This window comes from Oppia nitens, unplaced genomic scaffold (genome assembly GCF_028296485.1).
Source record: "Oppia nitens isolate AA-2021 unplaced genomic scaffold, nextdenovo-longstitch-racon4-pilon3 scaffold11_pilon_pilon_pilon, whole genome shotgun sequence".
Taxonomy (NCBI): domain Eukaryota; kingdom Metazoa; phylum Arthropoda; class Arachnida; order Sarcoptiformes; family Oppiidae; genus Oppia; species Oppia nitens.
In genome coordinates this window covers 2,722,373-2,743,322 of record NW_026533190.1, presented here as the reverse complement: position 1 = coordinate 2,743,322, position 20,950 = coordinate 2,722,373, and the positions used below count along the sequence as shown (strand labels likewise).

General features: G+C 28.1%; 2 protein-coding genes across 2 annotated transcripts; both read left to right on the top strand.

Annotated features, from left to right (window-relative positions):
- The first annotated feature begins 4,036 nt into the window (after positions 1 to 4,036).
- Positions 4,037 to 4,784, top strand: LOC128952719 (uncharacterized). The gene is made up of 2 exons (XM_054298158.1): positions 4,037 to 4,095; positions 4,263 to 4,784. The coding sequence occupies exon 2, from the start codon at positions 4,329 to 4,331 to the stop codon at positions 4,728 to 4,730; it is 402 nt and encodes a 133-aa protein (XP_054154133.1). The 5' UTR covers positions 4,037 to 4,095; positions 4,263 to 4,328; the 3' UTR covers positions 4,731 to 4,784.
- A 1,262-nt stretch (positions 4,785 to 6,046) lies between these two features.
- LOC128952494 (uncharacterized) lies at positions 6,047 to 7,024 on the top strand. The gene is made up of 3 exons (XM_054297903.1): positions 6,047 to 6,172; positions 6,256 to 6,767; positions 6,841 to 7,024. The coding sequence occupies exons 1-3, from the start codon at positions 6,124 to 6,126 to the stop codon at positions 6,997 to 6,999; spliced, it is 720 nt and encodes a 239-aa protein (XP_054153878.1). The 5' UTR covers positions 6,047 to 6,123; the 3' UTR covers positions 7,000 to 7,024.
- The last annotated feature ends 13,926 nt before the right edge of the window (positions 7,025 to 20,950 follow it).

The following is a 20,950-nucleotide window of genomic DNA, read 5'->3' as shown; positions in this document are numbered from 1 at the left end:
AACCAGATATACCACCGCCGCCATCATCTTTCTTAGTCGCCGTATTTGAATCACCACTAGAGTCCGGTTTGTTTGGATTATCAGTATTGTCACCATTAGCACCGTTGCTGGGTTTATCGTTGCCATTTCCGTCACCGCCGGTAGGCTTACTGGAACAGTCGGCCTCTGTTTTATTGTCACCGAATTTGAAGAATTGCCGCAACGGATTATCGCCTGATGCCGTTGTCTGTCCGAGTATGCCCTCCGCGGACTGTGTGTCCGAAATATCTATCGTCCTATACTGTTGACCATGAAATACATACAACCGATTCGTATTGATAACAGTGGCCGCGTCCACCTTTACCCTAGACGGAAGATTTATGGTATCTCTTTCTTGTGGTTGATAGCCATTGGCCTGACCGTCGGCCAAACAGATGTTCTTCCACTCGACACCGGCGTACCGGTTTTCCATCAGGACATATATCTGGGACACCCGGATACTGAATATATCAGTAACGTTGGTTGTCGAGTCTATTTTGGTCTTTTTCAGTATATCATCGCTATTAAAGCTTATCGCCTGATCCGACCATTTGCTGGTTTTCGTATCAAATGTATGCACTTGTCTGGAGCCGTCCTCTTGTCTCTCCATCACCAGTACGACCTGTTCAGTGGGACTTTTGGCAACTTTCGGCGCTCTGGCATTGTTTTGGCAAACGCTTTGTTTGTCCAAATAGATGGCTGCGTCGCCCCGTTTGAACGGCTCCGGCAATTTGCCAGTCGGTTCTTTAGGTGGAAAACTTTTAGCCGCTATATACCAATAGTAGCCACCACTGGTAATAAAGTACATATCTTTGACCGGTATGTACTCAATAGAGTCCAAACGGTTCAAACAGTACAGATCGGGCTGTTGTTGTTGCTCTGAATCAGCCATCGTTTGTGATACCAGTGCAATGTTAATGACCACAACAGTCAACAGTAGATATAAATGATAAATAAACTGGAATTGCTGTCCATTCATAGCTGAAGACTATATTTTTTTGTTTTTTTTACAACACAACGATAAATATAGTTTTGAAATTAGAAAATTCTGTACCAATTTTTTTTATCAATTAATTAATTAATTCAAAAAAAAATTATTATTTCTATTTGATTGAATCTATTTAGATATGAGAAGCGCGTGAATACTGTATTATTTCAGCATTTTATATATCAATTATTTTACAGTATTTTATAGCTTATTTCAAATTAAATAATATGATTTCACGTGAATTTGTGTTTTGTTTTTTTTTTAAATATATCATCATTTAAACTGTTTTTTATAATTATATTTATCTATCCATAAAATTTAAAACTTTTAGTTTCCAATTACTCATAAAAAATCTATTTATTTATTTTCTGCACAAATTTGTACTTTTATTGTGCAATTATTTTCAATGTTTTTATTTTTGAATTCAAAAGAAACCAATTAATTAATTAAAATTAAGAATTATGTAAATTGAAAAATAATTAATTATTTTGTTAAATATTTAGAAAATTAAATTAATTTTTATAAAAAATGCTATATATTAAATTAGTAATAAATATTTACTGTATTTTTTTTAGTAAATATAAAATAACAAATAATGTTTATATATATTCTGTATATCAGATTTAAACTTTTTTTTAACAAAAAACCAATGAAAAAATATGTGTTTACTAATAAATAATTCAAATAAACAAATGAACAAAAATAAATATGATTTTTTAAATATATAATAAATAAATTAAAATATACTTTAATGATATCATTGAATTTTTTAGTATAATATAAAATACGTAAAAAATAATAAAAAATAAAATAATTTTTCAATTTAGTGGTTAAATAATATTATTAAATAATTATCTGATATTATTATTGACAGTCAATTTATTTTTTGTGCGCTGCTTTTGCTTTAACTTTCGGGGCAACAGTTGACGACTTGAGTGGTCGCGGCGGCGGCGGCTGTTTACCCTTGACTGGATGGACATGACCACCACTAGCGGCACCTTTGGCTTTATGGGTGTGACCAACACCGCCGGAACCTTTGGCTGGATGGGAGTGACCAGCACCGACGGCAACTTTTGCTGGAAGGTCGTGACCGCCAACACTGGCGGAACCTTTGGCTGAAGGGGCGTGGCCACCATCGCCGTCACCACTACTAGCAGTCGACGACTTTTTACGGCTCAAGAAAAAGGTCAAAGAAGCGGCCATCACTATCAGTATTATCAGTACACCGACTCCTACCAACGCAATTGTCAAACCAGATATACCACCGCCGCCATCACCTTTCTTAGTCGCCGTATTTGAATCACCACTAGATTTCAGTTGGTTTGGATTACCATTATTGTCATCGTTATTGTTATCGCCAACGCCACCAACGCCGCCGGTAGGTCTACTGGAACAGTCGGTCTCTGTCTTATTGTCACCGAATTTGAAGAATTGCCGCAACGGACTATCGCCTGATGACGATGACTGTCCGAGTACGCCCTCATCGGCCTGTGTGTCCACAATATCTATCGTCCTAAACTGTTGACCATGAAATATATGCAACTGATTCATATTGACAACAGTGACCGCATCCACCGTTACTGAAAACGGAAGATTTATGGTACCTCTGTCTTGTTGTTGATAGCCATTGACCTGACCGTCGGCCAAACAGACATCCTTCCACTCGATACCGGCGTACCGATTGTCAAGCATGACATATATCTGGGACATCCGGATACCGAACATGTCTTTAACAATGCTTTTCGAGTCTATTTTGATTTTTTTCAATATATCATTGGTATTAAAGTTTTTCGGCTGATCCGACCATTTGCTGGTTTTCGTATCAAATGTATGCACTTGTCTGGAGCCGTCCTCCCGTCTCTCCATCACCAGTACGACCTGTTCAGTGAGACTTTTGGCTACTTTCGGCGCTCTGGCATTGTTTTGGCAAACTGTCTGTTTGTCCAAAAAGATGGCTGCATCTCCTCGTTTGAACGGCTCCGGCAGTTTGCCAGTCGGCCCTTTTGGTGGAAAACTTTTAGCCGCTATAAACCAATAGTAGCCACCACTAGTAATAAAGTACATATCTTTGACCGGTATGTACTCAATAGAGTCCAAACGATTCAAACAGTACAGATCTGGCTGTTGTAGCTGTGAATCAGCCATAGTTTGATATACCAGTGCAATGCTGATGACTACAACAATTAATAGTAGATATAAATTATAGATATACTGGAATTGCTGTCCATTTATGACTTCATGTCCATTCATAGCTGAAGACTATTTTTGTTTTGTTTTATTATACAACACAACAAAACATACAGTTTTAAAATTAGAAAATTTTTTACCAATTTTTTCAATTAATTCATTCAATAAAAAAAAATAGATTTCTATTTGAGTCTAATATGAGTCTCTCAGATATGATAAGCGCGTAAAAGTGTATTATTATTGTTATTATTTTATATCATTTATTCTAATTGTTTCCTAATTGTTGGGATAATATTATCATACAATTGGCTATAAATGTATTTTACTTTTTAGAAATTAAATTAAATAAATGTTATATATATACAGTATATACAGCACAACAATAAAAAAGTGATATAAATAATTATTTCACGTGATTTTTTTTGTTTTTAAATATATCATCGTTTAAACTGATTTTTTTTGATATAATTATATTTATTCGTTTATCTAAAAAATATTCGTTAAATTTAAAACTTTTAGTTTACAAACACACTCATAAAAAATATCTATTTGTTTTTTGTTTCAATTTCTGATATATTAATTCAGTATATGTGGCAAAAATAATGTTATTTTTAAAGCTAATATATGTTGTCTTATTGTTTAATAAGTTGGTGGTATCTGATCCAATCAACAACAACAATACCATTAACACATCAAAATCTGTCAATCAAAATAATACTAAATTGAATTATAGATATTTCAATAATAATAGCAATAATAATAATAATACAAATAACAATAGCAATCATAATCGTAATAATATTAATAATACTAATAATAATATTAAAGATAATAATCGTTTAAAAGACAATAACAACCGCACAGAACAATCTCTTGAGTATCCAATTGACAGTCAAGAAGACGTTAGTATTTTTAATTAACAATTTATTTATATGACAACCAATCAGCCAATAATTAAATATTACAATTATTGTAATCACTTATTTTTGATACTACTATATATATATATATATATATATATATATATATATATATATATATATATATATATATATATATATATAAACAGTACGAACCGGTAGCCGATATATTGGAGGAAACGGGTCTCAATGTTCGCAATTTTGATTATTACGTTATGACCGTCAAATCAAAGACCAAATATACTACAAGTACACAGACTTCACTTTACAACAACAATAAGCGGCCAAAAGGGTTGATAGCCGGACCAGCAGGCGATGGCCAGTACGGTGCAGGTGATGGTGGTGGTGGTGCCGAACCCAAGAAATCCAACGTTACGATGATTATCGTTGGTGTCACAGTGGCCACAGTAGTGGTGGTCGCCCTAATCGGTGCGGTCGGCATATACTTGTTTACCCGACAGTCGGGCGTCAAACTGAAAAAGCGGGCGCTCAACAGCCGAAAGTCGCTCGACTCCATTATGACAGTGGCCTCCGATACTGGCCGACCAGTGAGTCCGCCGAAATCGGCGCCAAAAAAGGCGATCACACCTAACAAAAAACCAAAGGCTGGCAAATAATCCGGTGTTTTTGCGTTTGTATGAGTTGTCGAAAGATTTATATGAAGTCTTTTCCCACAAAAAAATAATAATTAGTATTAATATTATTGTATTTCAAATATCTGTCTATATATTTATTGCAATTATTTAGTTTTTTTTCAAAAAATATTAATTTAAATTAATTTATGTCTTATAAATTATATTAATGTTATCTACAGTTTATATTCTATATATTTTTAAAGTTATTTTTACATTTTTTATTGTTTATTTTTAAAAATTATTTATTAAATACATTTATTTATTTTATTTTTGTGTATATTTGTAAAAATAATAATATGTTTTGTTTACAAAAAATATATGACTATTCATTTAATTTGCCGGTATATAAAAATTATAATTAAAATTTAGTATTAGTTAAAAATAAGTAAAAATATAAATATTATTTATAACAAAGTCTATTGTATTTTAAAAATGATTTTATGATTAGAATTTAGACTAATATTGAAATTATTTTTGTTAAATGAATTAATTATATTACAATTATTTTTAAAGATTTTAGTTACTTTTACTTATACTGTATTTATATAAACTTTTTATCATAAGTTGAAATACTTTAATATTATATTTAGAAGTTTTTAAGTAGAAAATGTAAATTTATAATTACTAATATAATTTATTGGTTATAAAGTTAGGTTACTATAAAATTTTTTAGTTAGTTAAAACAATTGCATTTAAATATATATATATATATATATATATATATATATATATATATATATATATATATATATATATATATATATATTTCATATAATATTCAAAATTTTATAAGTTTAGTATCATTTTTAAATAATAATTTTTATTTAATATTATATAATTGTAACATATAAATTTTATTATAAAAAATTGATAGTTAAAATATTTATTAATAATAAAATTGCACATTTTGCTCATAATTAACAAGTACAAATGTAAGCTATACAGTATAACCTACGTAAATACAATTAACCATGTCAAATTAATTTCAAATTCAATGTTATTTACTAATATTTTTTTTAATAAATAGATTTATATTATTTTATTTAGCATGTGCAACCTGTTTTTACTAATAAATCAATTTATTATTATATATTATTTATCATATTTAAAAAAATCTATTTAAACGTTTAATTACCTTGATCTATTGTTTCCTTAATTTAACTTTAAATTTTTAAGTGCGTTAATAAAATTAGATGTCATTGATTATTATTAATCATAAATTTTGAAATACAAAACACTTGTTTTGAAAACAAATTCAATTTTTAAAATTGCTAGTATATAACAAACAAAATTCAATAGGAGATAAAAAAATATACAGTATTTAGTTAAAAATAACAATTTATTAACTAATAGTTTAAACTAATTTAAAAAAACAATGCAATTATTAGCAACTGTTTTAATTAGCTTTTTATATATAACTTTGGGTTAGTTATTGCAATCAATAATATTAGATTAAATTAAAATTTTTTATTTATTATTAAATCTATATCTATAAAAAAATATATAGTTATTAGCGACAGATCGGCTGATATTCAATGTCTGAAAAATGGTTCAAACACTTTGGTGGGAAAGTCGGATCAGGAACTGATTGATTTGACACAACAGAACCTACAAATTGGTGAACAAATGGTACTCAAGAGGGCCGCCATTGCCAATGCCAGTGGTCTGGTATGTTATCAACAATTTTACGACAATTATACCAAAGGTCTGGAGGCCATACTGTTGGGCGCAAATGAAATCAAACAGTTAGACACTGCCAGTTCACCTCAGGTCAGGTCGGCTGCCGTCAAAGGACTGGCAGGTATTACGCAAGGCATGCGATGCGATGAGGACTGGAGGGCCCAACACTTCAACGAAACAGTCAAACAGGCTACCTGTTCAACACTAGAAAGGGTGACATTATTTGGTATGGATTTGCTTAAATTTAGACCTAAATTGGAGCTACTATTGGGCACAATGAAGGCCGGTAGCTTTGGTTTGTCATTCAAAAATAATGTTATGTCAAAAGTGGTCGGCGATGTATGTCATCCATCAATCAATCGGATCTTAAAATTTAATTTAGTTATAAAGTAATTGTTTGATATGTTTACAGATTGCCCAACTCTACCGAACCATCTATACTGACGCTGAACGGTGTTCACGAAGCCAACCAAACGTTGCCGACCAGTGCCGTAATCTCAAGATGTTTGTCATTGAGTTGGACCGACTAAGCTATTTGGCAGGTGTTCAGTTACAGGCCAACCTGTTTTAAATCAACAATTAATAGCGATATTTTTAAAAATGATTTAATATCTATCATATAATGTTTTATACAGTTTATTTATTTATTTAATATATTTCATTTATTTGCTAATTTATTGATTATTGAAATACAAAATTTAAGCATTGTTATTTAGTGTAAAGTATTTGTTAAAACAATTTTTTATTTGATTTTATATCTTACTGTCAATACTATACTATTATTTTTAAAAATCAATTTATTATATTATAAAATATTTAAAATATAACATTTAAATAAACTGATATATCATAGTGTGTTATGAATTAATTAATTTGTTAGAAATTGTATTTTCAAGTTTATAATTAAAATTTTGCACACTCACTCACTCACTCACTCATTCACTCACTCACTCACTCACTCACTCACTCACTCACTCACTCACTCACTCACTCACTCACTCACTCACTCACTCACTCACTCACTCACTCACTCACTCACTCACTCACTCACTCACTCACTCACTCACTCACTCACTCACTCACTCACACACACTCACTCACTCACTCACTCACTCACTCACTCACTCACTCACTCACTCACACACATTTAATAATTGTTTAATTTCATATCATAATTTCTATGCAATTTTGTTACTTATGTTTATACATATTAATTATTATCATATTTGACAATAATTATATAGTACTTAATTTAATGTATCGATAAATATGTGTCTGTGTGTGCCATAAATATTAAATATTTTTAGCCTCTTAATGAATATTTAATATGCAATCCTATTAATTATAAATTATGGTCTATTAAATCACTAAATAAATAGTATGATAGTCAGTCAGTTATTTATATATAAAATAGTTGAAAAATATTCATTTTTGAAAATATTTTGCAATTTTTGTTGTTTATATTTATTTTTTCCAAAACGTATACAAACTTTTCATCCGACAGTCAAATGATTGATGACTTAATTTTTTTGTGTCTAAAAAAATTTTCACATATAATATACTGTATATATAGATATAATAAATATATTAACTAAACTTATGTCAACTCTCTCTCTCTTTCTCTCTCTTTCGGAGGCAAAACAAACTTTGAAAAAAATCTTTAAAATTTTTAAGATATTTTGTATTTAAGAAAAATCTTTTTTTTAAATAAGTTACATATTATAATATATTCATATTATTTTGATATTATCCAAAATATAAACATTAAATTTTGCTGGATTTTTTTTATTAATATTAGATAAATTAATTTTTTATATAAATATGTTTTTTTAGATATTTATTAAATGTTAAAGTGAACACATATTACAGGAAAAAAATAATTTATAATAATTTTAGATATTTTATTATTTAAAAAAAAATTGATATTTGATTAATTTAAAATAAACCGATAGAAATTATTAATAAACAAATTAATTAAATTTTATTAAATATATTTGACAGTCAATATACAAAACTTTATTACTAAACTATGAAAGTACAGTACGTTTTTTTAAACAAAAAAAAATAAAGTTTATAAACTATTACTACAAAAACTTTGTCAAAATAAAATAAATTAATATACAATAATACAAAACCGTAATGTTTATTGCTTTACGGTGGTGGGGTTTTTGAAAAAATAAAATTCAACTTTTAATACAATAGTCGCACACTTATGGTATGACCTAATGGTATGACCCGTTTGTGTGTGTGTGTGTGTGAGCTTCTGGAGGACCATAAATCAGGGCCACATGTCATAACACAATGATGTTTTAGAGAGAGAGAGAGAGAGAGAGAGAGAGAGAGAGAGAGAGAGAAATAGTGAAACATAAGCTCCAAAATTTTTGTCGTTGTAGTAGTAGTAGTATTGTCTCCCATTTAATATATTGATATACAATATATATAATATATAAATCGTTTACAATTTTTGAGAGTCACATCAATATATATATATATATTGATAGATACTGTATTTCCCCTATCATTGTACTGTAGGATACTATAGCTGTATATCCGATGCCAACAACATGTGGGTCCTCCCAAACACTATCGGTGCTCTCTATCACAGCTCTCCCTTTTTCTTGCAATAATATTTAATGGTTTTTTTCTGGCCCTCAATAATCGCATACATCTATATATATTAGAAACTATATCAATGTATATAAATTTATATATAAAGTAATATGAAATTGTGTGTATAAATGTCTATCTCATGGGCACAATGTTGTGTATACAATGGGGGCAATAGTTTGCATATAGTATTGTTTGCGGCCAATAATGATATGAATTACAGTACATATACTGTTTGTAATGTGTGTTCACAAAAGTTATGTATGTTTTTCCACTTTTTCATTACCACTGATAGTCTCTCTCTCTTTCTCTCGACAATTACCTCCATTTCCCTCTCAATGTTGCCATTCAGATGAAATGGTCGACTATCTCAATGAGCTCTCAAATGTCATCAATTATAAGTCTCCACAAAAACCGACTGATTGTTGTACTGTATGAATCAAATCAAATGAATCACCGATAAAATGGTTTGAAATATATGTATTCTGTATATACAGTAGTATAGTATAGATATATACACAGTTATTATGTATATATACTGTACAATAAATAAGTATTTTTAATAAATGACTTCAAAAATATATTGTATATATCAATGACTGATTGCAATGGAAAGTAATTCAATGATATAAATGAATGAATGACTGAATGAATGGGTAATCTATAGTGAAAAGCATAGGAAAAGTGAATTTTCATATTTACTTCCCGTTTCAAGTGATAGTAAATTAATGCCATATTTTTGTGGATATAATTATAGTATCAAATCGATATGAAAAATATAGTGTATAATATGCAGTATATTTATAACATTATATTGATATTATATATATATACAGTATATAGACAGTAAATTTGATGACACAAATAATTGTCACTTATTTATCTGTAATTTTCTATTTAAGTCTATTCGTCTGTATAAACAGTATGCCATTTATGACAACAATTATTTTATTAAATATATTAATATATAATATTTTTACATCACATTTGGCACAATTATATTATATTGTACTTAAATAATTGAATAAAAATTAATTATAATCATAAAAATGCTATATTATTATATATTTTTTAATAACTATCTTACAAATTGTATATACTTTACATAAAAAAGTTATTTAAAAAAAATAAATTATTTAGATAAATAAAAATAATGGGTATTATTATTGTTGTTAAAACCGACTACAACAACAACAACAAATAATACAACCATAAAAATTTTACACAACATTTACACTTTTATAATATATTTTTATGAAAGAGAAACTTATAGTCAAAAGTTTAGTATAAAAAAATAAATAAATATTATAACTTTATACTAATAGTTTATAGTAAATGGCATTAACTCAATAATAATGTTAAATAAAATTTGTTGTTTATTATATCCTAAACTTAATATGACTTACGATTGAGTTAACAGTGTATTATGTTTGTTGTTGTTTATGTCTATTAGTATATTGTTGTCTACGAAAGTGTTTGTGAAATAAACCATATCTTTAAAAGCGAGACAGTATATAAACTATATATATATTGTATAATATTTTTGTGTGTAAAAAAGTTTACACTAAATTGACTTTACTTTTATGTACACTTTTATTATCATCATTATTATGATTATTATGATTATGTAGTCAAAGATTAAGGACGATATAGTATAGTATAGTATAGTATACATTATCTACAAAACACAAAGTGTATTATACATATATAAAATAAATTTTATTTAATGTAAATCTTCAAAATATATATATATTTTTAAACAATACAAAACTTGAGAGAGAGATATAATTTTTATTATGCAATAAACATAAACTCAAATGATTTACTATTTAAGTTGTTATATTATTGTATATATACTGTATATTTTTTATTTAACATTTTTAATATGTTTTACATATAGTGTTTTATTATTGCTATTAAACAACACATTATATAATATATTAAACAAATAATTATATAATTAAATAATTTATTTTTTGTTTTCAAAAACATGCTTAAAATTTATGGTATAGTAAATTTTTACAAGCAATTAAAATACTAAATATTTTTAATAGTTAAAATAATATCAATTATAATATTATGTGTCATATAAAATATTTATGTTATTATTATTATATTAAAATTATAGTTTTTTTTTATCATCATATATTTTAAAACCAATTTGAAAATTGTTTCAATTTTTTTTATAGATTACTTAAAGCCAACTTAACTGTACAACTCCAGGGAACTACCGGTGCTCAATACATATATACAGTACAGTAGTATTGTATTCTACAGAGGAATGGGTTATTTTCAAACTATAACTCTACTGTACATATGATAGCATAGGGAGCTTAAAGTGTTTTATATATATATTGTAATTTATTTATAATCAAATATATATAAGTCTGAATATCTCATTTAAAGTTATAACTTATAAGCTATGCTAATAATAATAATAATATTAAGATTGATATATTTATATTTATAAACATTTAAATTTGAATGTCTATTTTATGTGATGTCATATTTTTTACAATACATGAACAAATCGGATATACTGTATAAACATATATATATATATATATATATGTTATTTGGGAGTTAAGGGAAAGGGATGTAAGGGATGACTGGTAATCCTTTTTCTGTTCAATGCAATAAAGCTATGAATTATAATAAAAATATTTATATACAATATCTATATTAAAATATTGATTTTTTCTGTATTACATTTAAATGTAATATATATAAAATGAATTATAAAAGATATTGAAATATTTTTTTAATATGAATTATCTAAATATTTATTTTTTATTAAAAAGTATTTGCTATAAATTTTAGCATTTTTATTAAGTTAAAGCAAATTTTAAATCAAAATTATTGTATTTTGTCTAAAAAAATGTCGATATATTATAGATTAAAATTGTATCTATAAGTATATTGAAAAGTGTCAATAAAAATCAAACTTAAAATATAATATATATAAAAAATAGATATATTTTATATACTGTAGATACTGTATAAGGATAAATGAAATAAAAATTGTGTTTTTATTGTCGCCTATTTTTAAATGTGTTTTGAATATTAAGTTAAAAATAAAATAGAGAGACATAGAGAGAGAGAGAGAGAGAGAGAGAGAGAGAGAGAGAGAGAGAGATTGGGCATAAAAAATATTATAGAAAAAATACATTTATATATTAAATATCAAAACAAAATGTCATTCAAAACAAAACCATTGTACAGAAAAACATTATATATATTTATTTTAAAAATAAAAACATTGACTGTATATAAATAAAAAAATTATATTATATATCAAACTATACTAACTGAACACACATTTTGTTTGAGTAAAAAATTTCACTCAAATTTTTATTGTCATACAATGTGATGGTTTTAAATATTTAGTTATTTTGTTGTTGTTGTTGTTATTGTCTATTATATGTTGTAATATGCCATTTGGTCATTCAAATTAAAAATTCATGTTTCATGAGAGAAATTTGATAGAAAAGTGGGAGAACTGGCAGCAGATTATATAATATACCGGTATATACAGTATATATATTGGATAAGTTGAGGGGGAACGGGATGTGTTATTGTTATGTGCTGTGAAATAGCCGTTAAAGCCGTATATTTTGAAAGACTTTTAGATAAAATTTTTAAAAAACAAAACTGTATTATAATGTACCATATCGTACATATTGTACATTAATTTAATATATTAATTTAAATTATAATTAAATTTTTGTGTCCATATATATATGTTATATATATATATAAATATATATACATTTTTGATTAATGCTTATTTGTTGCTCAACTGTTTTAACACTATGCATTGGGGACTTTAACACTACATCATGTATATAAAGATTAGGGGGTAGATAGTAATATTAGATAAAAGTTATAATAATAATAATAATTTTGATATTTTGAAATAAATGAAAATTTATATTTATATACAATTGATTTAATATATGTATGAATGAATGTGTGTGTKTGTGTGTGTGTGTGTGTGTTTGTGTGTGTTTGTGTGTGTGTGTGTATGTGTGTAAAACAGTTATATTTAATCACTAAGCGAGTCAATGGTTAATCAATTTTTATGTTTAACTATTTAATATCATATATATATATATATATATGAGATCCCAGTCCTCTTTCTATAATAAATCCCTGTGCCAAAATTATACAATGAAATTTTTGTTATGATTTGTTGGCAAAAATTTTCATTAGACTAAGTTTGTTATTATTATTGCTTAAAATATATTAACCATTATAGTCAATAATAGCAGTGCCTACCCATTGAATTCAATTATACTTATAAATTATAATATATAAAAATACGTGAATGTGTTTATATTTTTATCTCTGATATACTGTTAATGTTATTAATTCAAACTTTTTCTCTCTCTCTCTCTCTCTCTCTCTCTCTCTCTCTCTCTCTCTCTCTCTCACCCACTCTTCCCATAAAATAAACTAATAATATTATCATAAATATTATCAATAGTTTCAAACAGCACAATACTATTGCCAATGAAAACATTAGTTTGACAGCAAACCAATGGATACAACAATTTTGTGTTTTGGATTTGGACTATTGATATAAGTTATATACAATATATATATAAGGGTTTTGATTGACAAATCGATAAATAAATACTACAGAAAAAACTTTGCAATATATATATATATATATATAAATTATATAAATATAATATAAGACTAAAAGCCGATATTATTTATATAAAGAGATCAGTTGTTGACATATTTTTGTCGGTTAATACCTCCTATAAAAGACAACAGAGAGAGAGAGAGAGAGAGAGAGAGAGAGAGAGAGAGAGAGAGAGAAATCTTATTATTGTTATGTTTAGCTCACTGACCACCACATAGGGTCAGTATATATTGTGACAAACAATTTATTTTTATTTTTGTTATTAATAAATCCTATATAATTGCAATATAATCACAATTTATGCCCGTAGTATGTGTTATCATATAATAAAAAATATTAAATATATAATTTTGATTAGGGTTTCCATTTAACAGTAAAATTCAAGTGCTATTATTAGTCTAGATTTTCAATAGTCATTCAATAGGCCTAATATTATTTTTTTGATTAATGGGAATAATTATTATTAGTTTATAAAATTCATAATATTTTGATTTAGTTTTGATTTATCAATAGTAGTTACGACATAAGGGTGACGGAAGGGGAAAGCACAGTGCTTTCCCCCATATAACAGTATGACGGAGAATAGGTGACGGAGATCACGTGACTCCACCTAACCTAACCTAAGTGTACTACACCAATGACGTCACCACTACCTCTACCTGAACCTTACCCGAACCTAACCTGACCAACTACCCGTACTGATGACCAACTACCCGAACTGACCAACCACCCGAACTGATCAAATACCCGAACTGACCAACCACCCGTACTGACCAAATACCCAAACTGACCAACCACCCGAAGTGACCACATACCTGAACTGGCCACCTACCCGAACTGGTTAACTTACCGAACTGACCAACTTACCGAACTAACCAACTAACCGAACTGATCAACTACCCGAACTGACCAACTACCCGAACTAACATTAATTATTGCATACAATACATGTAATATAATGACATCACTGTATTGAAATAATATGTACATACTGTATTGCAATAATATTACATATACTGTATATATTAATTAACTTAAATTGTTAATAACTTTTTTAATTGTAATTAAAATTAAAATTTTTTATTCTTAAAAGATGCTTAAAAATATGATGTTTAAACTAATAAAAAAATAATTATGAAAAATTAACTATTAAGCGGTCAAATTAACAAATTAGTGTCTTATAGACTGTAGTACGGAATACATTGGATTGAGGCTAGCATTGTATTCAAACATACATCAAATTAACTCGCCAGTGGAAGATATCAGTGTATAACTGAGTCTTGAATTTATAATTTGTGATTATTTATAAAAAAAAATAAAGTAAGCACAAAAAAAACTTTCAAAAAAAACTTTTCAAAAAAAAATTTTCAAAAAAAAAAAAAAAAAAAAAAAAAAAAAAAAAAAATTTTCAAAAAAAAATTTTCAAAAAAAACTTTCAAAAAAAAACTTTTCAAAAAAAAAATTTTCAAAAAAAAATTTTCAAAAAAAAAAATTTTCAAAAAAAAAAACTTTTCAAAAAAAAATTTCAAAAAAAAAACTTTTCAAAAAAAACTTCAAAAAAAAAACTTCAAAAAAAAAACTTTTCAAAAAAAACTTTTGAAAAAAAAAACTTTTCAAAAAAAACTTCAAAAAAAAAACTTTTCAAAAAAACTTCAAAAAAAAATATTTTTAAAATATTTAAAAAAATAATTTTAAAAAACTCAGAATTCAGAAAATAAATAGAAAAATATTAAGAAAAATTAAAAAATAATTACTTAATAAAAATAAAAATTATTTTTATTAATTAATTATAAAATAATAAATTATTCTATAAAATCTAATATTTTAACAAATTTTATAAAAGTATACTTTACAGTATTTCAACTATTATTTTTATCGATCAATTCAACGCAATGGACAACGCGCATATCCCAGAGTCAACGGTCGAGTCGGATGTCCCTATGGACGACGCAATACCTGACCCTAGAGAACAATTGGATGACGAAATACCTGATGTAATGGACGACATGTTTAGCGATGATTTCACTGACGACTTCTACGTGAACCTTAATTTATTGGTCAACAATAATTATGGTTTACCAGTACAAGAGGGTGCTGGTGCTGATGAGTCATATAATCAAAGTCAGGACTCACTCGTGGATACACCACCCGATTACATAGCAATCAATAACAATGACAACAATGATAACAATGACAACAATGACAACAATGACAACAATGACAACAATGACAACAATGACAACAATGACAACAATGACAACAATGACAACAATGACAACAATGACAACAATGACAACAATGACAACAATGACAACAATGACAATACAGGTATGTATTAAAAATTATATAACTTATTATGCAATTATTATAATTAAATTTTTTGTTTAGTTAAACAATTAGTCAAGTTTCATGTATTGAATGAGTCTACCCATTCATACATTAAACTTAAGAGACAAGAGCACCGTAAAGACATCCGATTTCAACATAATTTGGGTTCAATAGATAATTTGCTTCAATTAAATGACCAAATAAATGAGATGTATGAGTCGTTGGTACGACCGGCGTTCCGTAATCATTCACCAAATGATTATTATAGTGTGGTAATTGAAGCACAGGGTTTGAATAAACCACTATATATGGGTGGTAAAGCAATCTCACAGTTTGATAAAAATGAGTTTGCAAACAGAATATTTGGATTAATTCAATCAAATACAGAGTTTTTGCTCTCCGTATTTAAAATGAAAGTTTATGTAACTGAATCGCTAGAAGGATCTGGACCTAATATGAAAAACAAAAGACAACTACCACCGGAAACATCAAGTGAAAGAAGTAAACGTATAAAATGCATTGTTAGGATTGATAACAAAAATGGTATTTAAAAGATTATTCATTAATTTTTAATTTATATTTACAAATATTTCTATTAATATAATTTCAGATGTCGGTTGCGGTTATAGAGCTGTTTGGGTTGGAGTTATGTGGTTTCTCGAAAGCTATTCTAATCAAAAACTTCATGGAAATAGAAAATGGCAAAAAATAACTGCAAACAAATATTCAGACAAATATCAAAAAGAAGAATCTGAAAAGCTGTGTAATTTGGCCGGTCTTGATTTCAACAAACCTTTCGGAGAAAAACATTGGGCTCAAATGCAAGAGTATCTTAACACTATTGCATTGACTGACGGTTCTCAAGGATTACAGTTAATAATTATTGATTCATCAAATGTTGACAACTATTTATTTCAAGGCTCTACAGACTTTCCCAACAAATTATTCATTGAACACATCGACTACAGTAAAAACACTGGACATTATAATTTTATTAAAGACATCAATGCATACACACAGATATCTGATTTGTGTAAATATTGTTTAACAAAACATCAAAAAATTAATCACACATGTAAGTATGTGTGTAACTACTGTTCTACTTATCCCAAATGTGACAACGGAGGTGATAAAGTAGATTGCGATTTATGCAATCGCAGTTATGCAAATGATATATGTTATCAAAATCATAAAAATAACAATATCTGCAAAGTTAAGTCTAAAACATGCGCTAATTGTAATGTTGAATACTCGACTGATAGAAGAGCAAAACATGTTTGCTATCACCTCAAATGTAATAAATGTAAAGTTTATTATACTGAAACACCTCATTTATGTTATATAAAACCTTTGAATGTAAAAAAGTTGGAAAAAGAGGACAAAGAAAACAAACTAATAGTTTGTTTTGACATTGAAAGTGAACAAATAGCCCAAAATAACGGTTTTTATGATCACAAACCTAATCTTCTTATTTCATGTAAGTTATTATTACATATTATATTTATATTAAAATTAATAATATATATAAATTACTTTTTTATTACAAAGTATGTGTTTGCGACAAGTGTTGGGATTACCAACAAATGGCGAAAAGATGCGATGTCTCTATCGATGAACCAAATGATGGGTGTAAAGTGTGCGGATATGGTATCCGTACATTTTATAAAGATAATGTAGTTGAACAGTTTTCAGACTATTTGTTCAAAGATGTCGCTATCAGAGCTTCAAAAATTAAAGCACAGCTATACGTCATAGCACACAATTTCCGAGGATATGATGGTCATTTCATATTCCAGGAAATGTTTGAAAGACAATTTGGTGATCCGAGTGATATCATTATGAATGGTATGAAAATACTCAAAATTACAAACAACAACACGTCATTCATCGACTCACTGAGTTATTTCCAACAACCATTGGCTTCACTTCCTAAATCGTTTGGATTTCAACACATTGTCAGTAAAGGATTTTTCCCCATCACTTCAACAGAAAAGAAAACTACAACTACTCGGGTCAGATACCAGATATCAAACACTTTGGTATTGATGAAATGAGATCATCAAAAGAGTGTGTGGAGTGGTACAATGACTTCAAAGCAAACAATTACTTATGGGATTTTGAACAACAAATCAAAAAGTATTGTCTAAATGATGTAATTGTACTCACAATTGCTGTCATGGAGTTCCGCAAACTTTTCAAAGGATTCACCGGATTGGATCCAATCACACGTAGATTTACACTAGCAGGTGTTGGACTTGAGTATTTTAGAGCTAAAATACTAAAGGATGACATGATTGGTGTCACACCCATCAATGGATATATTGACGGGCGCCACAAGTCAAACAAAGGCAATGTATGGCTTGATTGGATGGAGGAGAAGAGAGGTGTGAAGATCTGTAGAGAGATGAGAATTGGACAGAACTATGCTGATGGTTGTATTCGAGATGGTGTACTCGGAGAGATATTTGAGTTCAATGGTTGCTATTGGCATGGATGTCAAAAATGTACCCATCTGTTTAGTCATAGAAACACCTATGATGGCAATGAGCAAGTAGATCCTATTAAAGATTATCAACGAACAATTGAAAAGGTATTTATATAAATAATTGTATTTATACTATTTTACTTACATTTATATATTTTTAGGTAACATATTACAAGTCTAGAGGTTTCAAAGTGACATCTATTTGGGAGCACGACTTCGATAAACTGTTGACAACTGATGTTGAGTTCAAAGCATTCCACAAAAAACGTATGGCATACTATAAAACAATTGACAAAATAGGTCACGCAAATATTCGTGAGTCGTTTTATGGTGGTCGTACAAACAATTTGTTCTTCAACGCTGATTGTACTGGTAATGAGGTGATCAAATATAAAGACGTGTGCAGTCTATATCCGACTGTACTTTCAAAATGCGAATACCCTATTGGTCATCCATCTATAATTAGTAAATTCAACGATACATCAATTGACAATTACTTTGGATTCATCAAATGTAAAGTATTGCCTCCCAAAGATCTATACATACCTGTACTACCATTAAAATCAGAAAACAAAAAGTTAGTATTTGCATTATGTAATCAATGCGCAAAGGATATGAATCCAAATAAATGTAGTCATAACGACAAAGAGAGAGCTCTCAGCAGTACTTGGTATTCTGAAGAGCTCAAACTAGCAATTGAAATGGGTTACAAAGTTATTAAAATATATGAGGTTTTGCATTATGAACGCAAAACTAATGAAATATTTAAGCCATACATACAACAATGGCTTAAACTCAAGACAGAGGCAAGTGGATGGCCTGATAATTGCACTAATGATGAGTTAAAGCGAAACTACATCAATGAGTACAAAAGTCGTGAAGGTGTGGATTTGGACTTTGATAAGATGTCACCAAATCCCGGTCTTCGTTTCATTGCAAAGTTAATGTTGAATAGTTTGTGGGGAAAACTGGCTCAAAGACCTAACCAAAAACAAACTAAACTTTGCAAAACATATGATGCATACCGTAGCATTATATCTGATGCTAAAATACAAATAAAAGGTAAAAATACATTTTAAAAAAAATAATAATATAAATTATTTATTATACTATACTTTAGGAGAAATTATGCCCAATGATGAGACTATTTTAGTCAACTACCAATACATTGACGACAACTATTCATCTGCTGGAAATACAAACATTGCATTGGCATCAATGGTTACCGGAAATGCACGTATACATCTGTATCGTGAATTACACGGCATTGAAAATTCAGCAAAGGGACGAGTATTGTATTTTGATACAGACTCTGTTATTTACCGACATGACCCATCCAAAGTCTGGTACGATCCGCCGATCGGAGACTTCTTGGGTGATATGACCGATGAAATAGAAAAAGATTACAAAGAAGGGTCGTATATCAACTCATTTACTTCATGTGGTCCCAAAAACTATGGCTATCAGGTCGTTACTGGTGATGGCCGTGTGATTCAAAAAGTTAAAGTAAAAGGCATTTCAATCACTGAAGAAGTAAAGCATAAAATAAACTTTGAAAGAGTTAAAGAGACTGCTCAACACTACTTTAACAATACATCAATCACAACACTGGCTCCACAATTATGTTTCCGTTCAGATAAACTGCACAACGTGACAACAAATAAAGTAAATAAGATATATCAGGCAGTATCTGAAAAACGTAGGATTGTTAGGGGACACCCTTTATATCAAACTGTCCCCTATGGATTTTATGAATAATATGTTAAAACTATTTAATACTATTTATATTTATATTATTGTACTAATTATTTGAAATTATTTTAAATAAAATGTGATTAAAAACTATTTTTATGTTTAATTTATTTACATCAACTATAAATAAATATCTAAATATAAAACTAAGTATACATATTGAGGTCATAATTGACTATATAAAGCAATGTTTTTATAAAATTATTTTATATTCACTACAACTATGGCTAAACGACACTTCAAAGACAGTTATTTGAAAAAATTATTGGAAGGTATTGTATTTTATATTAATATATTTTATTAATTATATATTAAAATTTTTATATTATTTCAGAGCCACCGTTAAAGAGACCAAAACAAGACCAGTGCATTCAAACTGAATTGATTCGGCTAAAAAACATGAAATTTTATATGTTGTCAGAGCCGGGAATGAAAATCATCGTCGATAGACTGACTGCAATTGGACATAAAAATGGTATAACAGAAGATACTAACAAACTTGTAAAATACTTGTCCGAATTGGCTACCTGTGAATGCAAATTTGATACAAAATCAAATGTATAAAATTTTATAAAAGATGAATAAAATAAATTTTTATTATTAAATCAATGTTTTAATTATTTAAAATGAATTGCATTAAAGTGGATAGAAAACACATTTCATTCAAGCACCCATTCACTTGTATGGTCGCTGGACCTA